At 33.3% G+C, this 11,802-nt stretch overlaps 2 protein-coding genes across 6 annotated transcripts in view; one reads left to right on the top strand and one right to left on the bottom strand.

The window, feature by feature from the left end:
• Positions 1–1,876, bottom strand: part of LOC125681534 (A-kinase anchor protein 7-like) — a 63,780-nt gene extending 61,904 nt beyond the window's left edge. For 2 of the 3 annotated variants that reach the window (XM_056154611.1, XM_056154614.1), the window contains exon 1: positions 1,783–1,876. The gene's annotated coding sequence lies outside the window, so the exon portion shown is untranslated. Of the gene's footprint in view, positions 1–1,632; positions 1,690–1,782 lie in introns of those variants that run through there. The other variant, XM_056154613.1, reaches the window with a different exon arrangement.
• The window catches only part of LOC125681531 (cyclin-dependent kinase 7-like), a 153,643-nt gene that overhangs the window by 130,594 nt on the left and 11,247 nt on the right, over positions 1–11,802 (top strand). For 2 of the 3 annotated variants that reach the window (XM_048921680.2, XM_056154604.1), the window contains exon 3: positions 10,938–10,997. In XM_048921680.2, coding sequence (XP_048777637.1) covers positions 10,938–10,997 — 60 coding nt within the window. Of the gene's footprint in view, positions 1–2,703; positions 2,812–10,937; positions 10,998–11,802 lie in introns of those variants that run through there. The other variant, XM_048921678.2, reaches the window with a different exon arrangement.

Raw genomic sequence — 11,802 nt, 5'->3', positions numbered from 1 at the left:
TAGCCTGAGCCATGGCCTAGATTTGAATTTTACATTATTTCCACAAGCACTTGTTTCGTATCTGATCACCCCCTTCTTTTTCTCTCCACAAGATCGCTAACTCAATTTCAGACACCCCAATTTCAAAACTCCTATATATTTTTAAAAAAATATATCATTAATCAACATTACCGAGGGTATTTTGATATAGTTTAATTTGTGATACTTTTCTCTTGTCAAAAAATTGTTCCAGTTATCCTCTGTCAAGCCTCTTTATCGTAAACCACTCATTTTGTCTGTTTAAAGCAGAGAAAGAAACATTATCTTTTTATTTCATAGTCTAGCTGTTAAAGGTTATTTATAAACCTTGTTGGCCACATATAGAGTCCTTGTACATATATGTAAATATACGCTTCCTAGACTCTAAATATTTAGAGGATGTAGAAGTATTCTTGCACTTCATTTTTTACTCAAAGCAAACACGAGAATAGAGGGGAAACAACTGAAAATCCCATGATACAGTTAATTACACTAAAAAAGAGTAACAATTCCATTTTTAGTGTAACAATTGCCCTGTTAGGGAATTGTGTCCAACCTTTTAAACAGTCGTAGTGATGAACCATCGGAATTTTTTTTCATGATTGGTCATTAGTATAATCGGACGCACTATAATTGATTAATAATCGATTAATTTCAAGTATTAAATTTGTTTATTATTGAATGAAGAATGAATTGGTAAAGATTTGGGGTGATTTCTGAAATGCATTTTTGATGTATTTTTTATCATTGGATTCATTTATCAAATTAATACTTATGAATTAGTTACATTCACAGAAAATAAATCAAAATATCTTCCTTGCACAAAATAAAATAATTTACCTCGGACTTCGAAAGGCTGGGAAAATAATAGCTCCGAGGGAATGTCACATAAACTGGTCCTCCAATATGATTCTATAGTCTGTTTCCCAGAAGATAATGGTAAAACAACGAACAAATGTTGAAATGCAGTAAACGAATGAGCAAATTCGAATGTCGAACTATCATCGGACGGATTACCAATTTTTTTTTTACTGTAACTCGCAACTGCAATGTGCAAATGCTGAAATACGGATGACGAAGATCTAATTTCAAATTTACATTGAATAAATAATGCATTCACTTGTTACGCATCATTCCTTTACATCTTACGCCATTCAAATAACGAATATACCGTTATGTACTACAAATGTCAAGATAACGATTAACATTTTTCTATTTTACATTGTACCAATGGCGCATTTAGTAACAACAAATACATAATTACAATGATAGAATATTGAACTTTTTCATGCCAAGAAATCCCGTCCAGTCTGAATTCGTTGGCTTCAATAGGGCTATATTACATGCTGATTAATAGTAGCCGTCGCTTATCTCTTAATTGCGGTCACTGATTTATAACGGTTTTTCTATACCGGAGATTTTGCTAAGAATTTCTTGGCATAGGCTCTCCATATAACACCAGCTCGTTGTCCATTTTATGATAGAATTCGACTCGCGGAAAAATCTCAGAACCAGTGTTAAAAACACCGAAAACAAGACCCATTTAGTCAATTTTATCCTTGTAAACTTTGGTCGATGTCGTACAATATCACTATACAAACATACAGGCATTACCAGAAAACTGTTTCATTTGGAAACAAATCCACTGCCATACACATTATGAGCGAAACAAATCCGGTAACGATTAAACATTTAAGACATGTGAAAAATTTCAATGCCGAGCGATGGAAACAGTGTTCCGGAGACATGATCACAAGAGCTTACCCAAACCCCAGTAATAAGGAAAAAGTTCATCGAAAAGGAAAACAAGATCAATGCAGAAGCGTGATAACAACGACCCCATGTACAACTGAATTATGACTTGATTTATTTCTTAGCCAAGCTTGGTTCATGTCTTGAATAGGTTTATTCAACAACAATAAAGATATGTACAATTCATTTCCTTACAAAATGAAGCAGTATGGAATGTCTGGGTTTAACCAAAAGAAAGGCGTAATAAAGCGAATGAAAAGTGTAATAACATGAAACAAAGGCAAATTAACGCGAAAGAAGGCCAGACGTATCAGGCACTTGTTTCATAAACTTGGCAAGCTATACTATATAATAACACGATCTTGTGTTATTATAGAGTATAGCTTGCCAAGTTTATGAAACAAGCGCCTGTGCCCTAGGCCTGTAAGTTCGAATAAGAGAAAATGATTTTAATTAACTAGTTAAACACATTTTGTGATCATGTCATTATACTCGTAATTTTTTCCCCTGTAAGTTTTTACAAATATATATAAAATGTTAAAACTGAATTATATTAAAATGTTAATATTAAAAATGTTAAAATCAAATTTCAGAATTGAGTTAGAAAATGTTGTTAATATTTTAGAAAATATATGTAATCAAGTCAATCAGGATGTTGTATTATCAGGTTATTATACCTTACTTGCAAGTGATTTGTAGATTTGATAACTTGTACCTGAAATTGTCAATATTGTTATATCATTATTTAGTCATAATCAGTGTGATTATAAAAAATTAAAACAGTAACATCATGAAAAAAACGAATGAGACAACCAAAGGAGTAATTATAAACAGAATCAGGAAATATATTTAAATATATGCAACTGAATTTTATAAGTAAGAGTTATTTGATAACCTAAAAGTCTTAATGACAAGTATGTTTTACAAGAAAAGAGAAATTGGGCATTTTCCAAGAACATTTTGACATTGATTTAATTTTTCAAAATGATGGAAGATAAGTCAAGGCGGTATGAAAAAATAGAGTTTTTAGGTGAAGGGCAGGTTTGTATCAAATGAATGTCTTAAGCTATGCCACATCAGATTCACCAAAAAATATCTTTGTTTTTTGTTGTACAATATAGAGGGGTTTTTTGGGTTTTTTTTTTAAATATATTGACGGTGCTACCGTTTGAGCGAGCGCAGCTTCATGTATGTACATATTTTGTAATGTTCATGCTTTGATCAGGTTCAATTTAAACAATATCTATTTGCCAAATACTCATTACATGAATTTTCTCCCAGGGTTTTATATTAAAAATAATTAAAACATGTATACATGAATGTGATTGAAATATTTTTATGCTATATACAGTGATCAGGTGATATATACATTTCAGTCTGATTAAAACCAGCCCCCCTTCTCCTATCGTCGTCAGGTTATTGACTGACAAGGTTATACCCTTTTAGTTTCAATGTTATACAAAGAACATATGTTCAGGCGTTTCCATGTGTCAAACAGTAGTATAAACTAGAATAATTGGGAAAGGTTACATGTACAGTTTATATATCTTTTAAAATACACATCAATATGTCATTGTTTTTGACATTATCATAATGGGTACTATGACTTATTCTCAACTGCACATAACAGCTGAATAACACTGCGTTAGTTTCCGGTGGACATAGGAATATCTATCCCAGGCACCTTCTTGTGAATGCATGGCCAGAATATAAAGATATTTTCAAAAAATAAAAATTGACAGGGAAAATTAGGGTTTTTCAGGATTTCCGCTTGAATCAAAAAAATTTTGAAGGAATTTTAGCAAAACTACAAAAAAATTATTTTAAAAAAGGATTTTTAGGGCCGCTGGACAGCCTGAATAAATCTACACAGCAGTATCACTTTATGACACTGTAAAACTGCAAGTGCACAACATGATGCACAACACGACTGACCTGTCTAGAGGATGCGCCTTAATTATTATTTATTTATATTTTCAAAAACACATGTTCTGTAGCAGGTCAATCTTGATCCCCACCATTGATGTCGGATGGTTTTATATAACTCACCTATATATTTAGCGGATACAAACTGAGTCTTTTGTATCCGCTGCACCTGATCTTCCATCAACGCAATGAGAGGGCAGCACACCAAAACGACCACTTTCTGGTCTCGTAGTTTGTGGTAAATCGGTGCAAATATTTGATATGGTAGGGACTTTCCATATCCAGTTGGTAAAACAGCCATGCAATCTTCGTCTCTAAGAAGGTTATCCAAAATCTGGCGCTGTTCTTTTTTTAGTTCTTTAATGTTAAACTTGGACAGAACGCTTTCAATAGCGTTGTCCATTCTTGTGTTCTTTGTTACCTCCAATTTTGAAGAGTTACACCCGCTCGTAAAACAGATAAAAGCACTTTTATGATTGGTTGATATTTTTGGATCGCATGCAAATGTAGAGGTCATGTGAAGATGACCTCCTTACGATGCCTGTCAGACCCTGACGACGATAGGAGAAGGGGGGCTGGTTTTAATCAGACTGCACTGTGACTTGCTTAACCTTTGATGCACGGCCTGTTCTGAACTGTATGCTCTCAGCCTCTACTTTCCTTTTTTCTACTCTCAATCTTTTCAAGTTACTAATTGTATGATAAAAATGCCCAAACCTTTCAAGTTGTAAAACTATGCTTAAACAGCACTGCCTTTGAACACAAAACACATTATGAAAATTTAAAAATATATCGATAAATTCAACTACATGTATTGGGCATGTATATACGCCCCACCCCCCCACCCCACCCATGCGAACCTATCTAATTGAAAAAAATGAAATTCATATGATAATCCCCTTGTAGCAATGGTATGTTCCAAAAGAGAAAATTAGAACAATTTTTATAATATTGTACATAATCCTAGTTGTAACACAATGATGAAATATTTCAGCATTCACATATAATCATTGAATAAAATTGCAACGTCATTGATATCAGCCCCTCTCCTGGAATGCTGTTGTTGTGAGGATCAGATTTGTGGTTTGCAGTCGATTAAATACACAATTTGTATTCGATGCCATATTACGTATGCCTAATGTTTACGTATATTCAATATTGTCCCGGTAGTATGACTTTTACAAATGGAAATAATATGTCTTACGGCGTGACCGTGTTTGAGGGCGAAGCAAACAATGTTGGCATTAGTATCTAGATCCATAACAGGACAAATAATATCCCGAAATATTAGCTCTTAACGTGTGAGGACGGAGCTCAATCAAAGTATTCTAACTTTTAGACATTTTTGATCCGCCTATTCAATGAACGCGGGAAACTCTATGCAACTGATGTAAACAGTGCATTGTGACGTCATATTTAGCGTCGGTGTTTAGCAAATACACAAACATAGACATGACACAATCGCGTTAACTAATCGAGGATTGATTATACATGATTAAGAAAATAAGATTTACATGCTTTTACGGATTTTATGTAACATCTCAGAACGACGTGAACTAGGGTAGACGAGATTCAAAATGGAGAAATACATGTCCACGCGCTAGTATTCGAATCGACGCCATTGGGACCAAAATTTTCGAGTTCCATAAGTATGGTTTAATTTTTCATTAGTTTTTCTATATTTTGCTGTCAAAACATAGACGTGACGTCACACATCATCTTAGCCTGTTTTTCATAAACATAGCACTTCGTTAAACATTTCACCTAATGATGCACTGAATTTTGGAGCTAGGAGGCCACAAGATTAGGATGATAATCCACGTAAGTTCACAATCATAGTCCAAGGTGTGACTTTGCGAGATCTCAGCCATTTTTGACAAAGAACTCCTGGGATTGGCGTCAAAAAAATTTTCTTGTTAGAGGTTTAGATTTAGCTCAAGTTATTTCCCGCGCTCTAGTCATTAGAGCTCGCAGTATGAGCCAGCGCTTTGCGTTGCGCTCACTATTACTACTGGAACTTGTCGTATATAATTATTGGTGGTGTTATAGTAGATCTATGTCTAATATGTATACGGTGTGACCGTTGGACCGAGCGAAGCATGAAATGGGCATTGGTGTGTCCCAAGTGATAATCATAAATTCTGTTTAGTACGATAGATTATGATTCATTTAAAAATATATATTTTTTTATGAAATTTTCCTTGCGCTAAACACCCAGTAAGATCTCAATATTAAAGGGGGATATATGGGGATAACAGTTCTGCAGGATAGGCCTATTCATTTAACGCGGGAAATGAAATGGAAGGCGACGTAAACCATGCATTGTGATGTCACATTTAGCCTCAACTTTTTTCTCTTTCAAAGCAGACAATTATGAAAAAAACCAAACAAATAATCCCGTTTGCAATTAAAAAGGCCGTTAAAAATAAACAAAATTAACCAATAAATTCAAAATGGTAAAAAAGTAACCGTAAGTATATTGTAAATTCTTATTTAAAGAAACTCATGAACTCGTTTATCTATTTAGTCATATTACTGTTTTTCTATTTGATGATGAGCTAAAAACTGTAACAATAATAATCACACCATTCATTTTAAACAAACTGGGTGTTTGAATTACAAATTACACATCAGTCTTGTATTTTTGACACTCAAAATTAAAACACGAATAACTCTAGAAGCAACTAATTAACAAAGCAATATGGCAGCGCCCATATGGATCACAAAATTTTCAGTGAACGTATGTAGAGATTATCTCTATTCATTTGCTGATTTTCTCTTCTACATACATGTTACCTTTGGCCCGTCCAAGCTTTGCTTGGTATAATATGTATACAGTGTTACCGTTGAACCGAGCGAAACATGAAATTGTCATCGGCGTGTCCCAAGTGATAATAATAATTCTTTTACGTACATTAAATTATATTTCATTTTTATGTTTTGTATGTAGCATTGAAACATGCATGTCTTACCTTTACATAGTGTAAATCCCACAGTAAATAAAATGTTGACTATATTTGAAGCCGTTGCAAATGGCCACCATTTCATATTTACCTTCTCAACACGGAGGAGTTTCGATAGTATATTTTTTTTATAGTTTGTACTACAATTGGAGATGCAGAACTTACCGAGTACCAATTGCTTTATACAAAACATTTAAGCATAAAAATTAAAAGCAATAAAAAGAAAGCTGTAATTTTTAACTGATCTATTTGAAGGCATCCTTTACTATTGAAACTCTTCAGTGTTGAGAAGGTAAATATGAAATGGTGGCCATTTGCAATATGGCTTAAAAAAACACATACTTTATTTACTGTGAGATTTACACCATGTAAAGGTAAGAAATGCATGTTTCAATGTGATAGGGAGTTACTAGGATGTCTAAGGTGAAAAGTCAAAGCGAACATGAATTCTAGTTTAACCAATCAAACAACTGCAAACAAGGGGGAATATATGAGGTTAACTCAGGGTTGGCAAAAAAGTGGTCAGTATGAGTATTGACCGGGCCGGTGGTCAATACTGGTCAATATGGTTAAAACTGGTCAATACTGGTCGATTGAAAATTATTTGGTCATTATAGTCTGTGTTATTTATTTTAAATGTTTAAGTGACCATTATGGTAAATACTGTAATTCATAACATGCACTATCAGTTTATAATATACTTATAAGTCATAATATTAGATAAATAATGTACAAATGACTCTGTTGAATTGGGGAAGATGTAAAAGTTTCTGTTCAAATTCCTTAGTTTAACAAGAACTACCTATATTTTAATAAGTATTGTTTCATCAATCTTCATTTTAAATGTTAAATAAATATTTGAGGGGGTGGGTTGGTGATGTTTTCATAACAATAACACACACACTGGTCATCTCTGGTCCCTGCCTATGCTTATTAACACCTGTCAACTCTGCTTCCTGTGCTCAGGTAATGTCCAGCTACCTTTTATTCTTAATCTGTCCAGGTACATGTATTAACAGCTCTGTTTCCAATATGTCAAGCTATGCTATAGAACTGTGACCCTCTGGTAGGTACTGAAGATATTTTGGTCAGTTTCAGCAAAACAAATATATTTTAAACTTATGAAATTACATTTGATTATCTAATGAAAAATATTAATCAACAATTGATCCATAATAATGAAAAGACTTGATTTATCTTTATCATGTTTATCTTTGCAAGAAATGTACAAAAATAGGAAATTGGACACTTTAAATCACAATTGACCAGTATTGACCACTTCGGGAGTATTGACCGGGATGGTTAAAACCACTGGTTAAAACCGGGGGCGGTTTTAACCGTCCAACCCTGGGTTAACTACAGGATCCGTCTATTCATGCACCGCAAGGAATTTAATGTTAGCCAACGTAAACTATGGATTGTGATGTCACATTTAGTTTGGATTTCTCTTCTCTTTAAAATCAAACAATTATAAACAACAATACACCCCATTTGCAATTTAAAAGACATTTAAAACTAAACACAACTAACCAACAAATTCAAAATGCTAAAACAGTAAGAGTAAGTATATTGTATATTTTTATTGAAAGAAACTCATGAACTTGTTCATCTATTTAGTCATATTACTGTTTTTCTATTTTTAATGATTGGCTAAAAACTGTAACATTAAAAATTATACTATTCATTTTCAACAAACTGGGTGTTTGATTACAAACTGCATGTCAGTCTTGTATTTTTTGGCATTCAAAATTAAAACCTGAATAACTGTAGAAGCAGCTAATGAACAAAACAAAATGGCAGCACCCGTATTGATCACGAAATTTTCAGTGAACATATGTAGAGATTATCTCTATTCATTTGCTGATTTTCCCGTTTTTTCTTTTATATAGTACGTGTTACCTTTAGAGTCTTGCTTCGCAGACAGGCCTTTGGCCCATCCAAGCTTCGTTCGGTATAATATATAAAATGAATATTATGAGATATAAAGTTCCAGTGGAAGATATTTTGATTAAAACAAGCAATTTTGTATTGTGGGATTTACAATTAAAAATATTTGTAAACAAATGAAAATTTCAGATAAACTTCTGAAAGTACATTGGTACATTGCCATGCAGTGTTTTTTAGTTGCAAGGGTCATGATGACCCTCTGTGGCTGAATTTTGAAAGTCAAACGATTTTTTTTGAGGGGGGGGGGATCTCTTTTTACAAAAAAAAATTTCAATATAAAGCGTTTAATTTTTTTCTACACTGTATAGGTACACTACAGTACAGTGTTTTGTTCATGAATTGAATAAATATTGGTTTGAATATCTTGCGTTCATAATTTATTAATACATACTATAAAGTTTCTATAAGTTACTTGTCATCATATATCTTAATGTCACCTTTTTGCGCATTTCCTGCAACCGTTATGATTTATGTCGAGTCACAGGAGTTGGCAGTTTCATCTGTGAAGGTCTACAATGTAAACAACAACCACTGAGTTTTATGAGCGCTTGCAAACTCAATGGTTGTTGCTTATGTTGTAGACCTTTACAGATGAAACTCCTGGCTCCTGTGATCAAGACCATGTGCATCCTGATCAGCTATGGGATTGTTTTCTTGATATGTTTGTCAGCATATTATTTGGTTTAGTGTCAGTGTAAATCTAAAATTGTACAACATTGCCATGATTAAACACAGCTTAAAGACTGGTTCTCTGCCTTTATTCATATATACTTTTGGGAATATAACATTGAGTCCAATCACAAAATGTGAACTTTGTCTTCTTTTATTTTTCTACATCATGATGACCCAAGGGGGGGGGGGGGTAAAAATATTTACGCGTAAATTATGCAGAAATTTGCATTAACAGAAACACTGGTCATAAATATAATCAGTTGATTTCCCCTACATTATGCATCTGACATTAAGTGTTGTCATACATATATAATATGACTTGCAACGTAACTGTGTTTGAGGGCATAGCAATAAGCTTATTCATTGAATGGGGGGAATGTAATGCAATTGATGTAAAAAGTGCATTGTGATGTCTGTGTTTAGCAAATACATAAGCATAGATTGAGGAGTGATTATGATACAACCTTTAGTTGTTTACACGCTAAACACAGCCATTCTATGATAAAGTTAAAATCCTAAACATTACATACATTTACACACTAAACACAACCATTCTATCACAAAGTTAAAATCCTAAAACTCTTGACTGTAAAAGGAGTTACAATGAAAGCATTTTTAATAATTTACTCTCTTTTTTTCTCCCGGTGCAAAACCCCATGACCTAAATGAAAATTCCAAAACTATTTTACACTTCCACAAAATATGCTCAATCATGTTAAAGAAAATTATTTTTATGCCCCCAAGATCGAAGATCGGGGGGCATATAGTGTTTGTCCTGTCTGTAATTCTGTCATCCTGTCTGAAACTTTAACTTTGCTAATAACTTTTGAACAGTAAGTACTAGATCTTTGATATTTCACATGAGTATTCATTGTGACAAGACCTTTCCGTGGGTACCAACATTTTTGACCCTGTGACCTTGGAGTTTGACCTTCTTTTTAAAAACTTTAACCTTGCTAATAACTTTTGAACAGTAAGTGATAAAGCTTTGGTATTTCACACGAGTATTCCTTGTGACAAGACCTTTCCATGGGTATCAGCAGTTTTGACCCTGTGACCTTGACCTTGGAGTTTGACCTACTTTTTAAAAACTTTAACCTTGCTGATAACTTTTGAACAGTAAGAGCTAGAGCTTTGATATTTCATATAATTATTCCTTGTGACAAGACCTTTCCATTGGTACTAAACCTTTTGACCTTGACATTTGACCTACTTTTAAAAAAATTGACATTGGTCATAACTTCTAAATGGTAAATATTAGAGCTTTCATATTGCACATGAGCATTTCTTGTGACAAGATCTTTCTACTGGTACCAAGATATTTGTCCTTGTGGCCTTGGCCATCTTCGGAATAGGCCATTATCAGGGGCATTTGTGTTTCACAAACACATCTTGTTGCTCTCTTGTATTCATGAGAAAGTCCAATAACAAGAAAATGTGACAAACAGACAGACAAATGGAGTTAACAAGAATACATGTACACATATATATATCCAAACTTCTTTTTTTTTTGGGTACAAAATGCATATAATTATGATAAATCATGTGTCTGGCTGATAAGATCTACAGTTTGTCAAGTTCTGCATTCAATTTCCATTCAATGAAGCCAGTGTTAATACATTGAATGAAACATCTGATTTATACTGTTTTGTCTTTCAGTTTGCAACAGTCTATAAAGCAAAAGATTTGAAAACTGGAAATATTGTGGCAGTGAAAAAGGTACATGTAAATGTATTACTATTAGTATTTCACAAGTTGCTCAAAGTTAAATCCAATGAGGTATAATCATTAAGGTAATTTTCATGGGGTTCAGGTTTTAGCTCACATGAACATTTCTAATTCTAATATTTAAAATATTAAATTTTTGAAGCACTAGTCCATCTGGGTTAGTGTCTGTAAAGCTTCACTAGTTCATAGGAAATTTTACTAGTCTGTATGAATATGAGTGAATATTTGAGATGTAAAAAGGGGGGAAGGTTCAAAAATACCTCTTTTTATTCTTTTATTAGCTCACCAGAGCTGGAGGTTCAAATGAGCTTATTGAATCAAGTTTGCATGTATCTATCGTCATCTAGTTATCGTCATCTAGTTGTCTGTTAACTTTTCACATTTTCAACTTCCGAAGAACTACTTGACTTAGAAAAGAATGAAAGTGTTTAATTTATGCCAAGATCAGCCTAGATTGTTGGTAAAATGAATAGTAAACCCATAGCCAGGTTAAGTTTTTTAAACTGAAAACTAAGAAACAGCATTTCTGGCTCAGATTTTCAACCAATACATATCTTAATATTATTATGTATGAACACCTCTTGAAATATTATGACAGACAAATAAGAATTAATAACCACAGAAAATAAAGTCTAAAATCCAGACCTGGCTTGACCAGGATACTCATTTTACCAACATTGCTCAGTGTTTTGAATGTTTTACAAGTGTTTTGAGGTTGTGGATTGTGAACAAGTCAAGAACCAAGCTCTTATTGTCATTAACTTAAGTAAATTTCACTTAATTTTATGAACTTCAA

This window comes from Ostrea edulis, chromosome 2 (genome assembly GCF_947568905.1).
Source record: "Ostrea edulis chromosome 2, xbOstEdul1.1, whole genome shotgun sequence".
NCBI lineage: Eukaryota > Metazoa > Mollusca > Bivalvia > Ostreida > Ostreidae > Ostrea > Ostrea edulis.
Note: the sequence above shows the minus strand (reverse complement) of the source record. Positions and strands in the feature narration are given on the sequence as shown.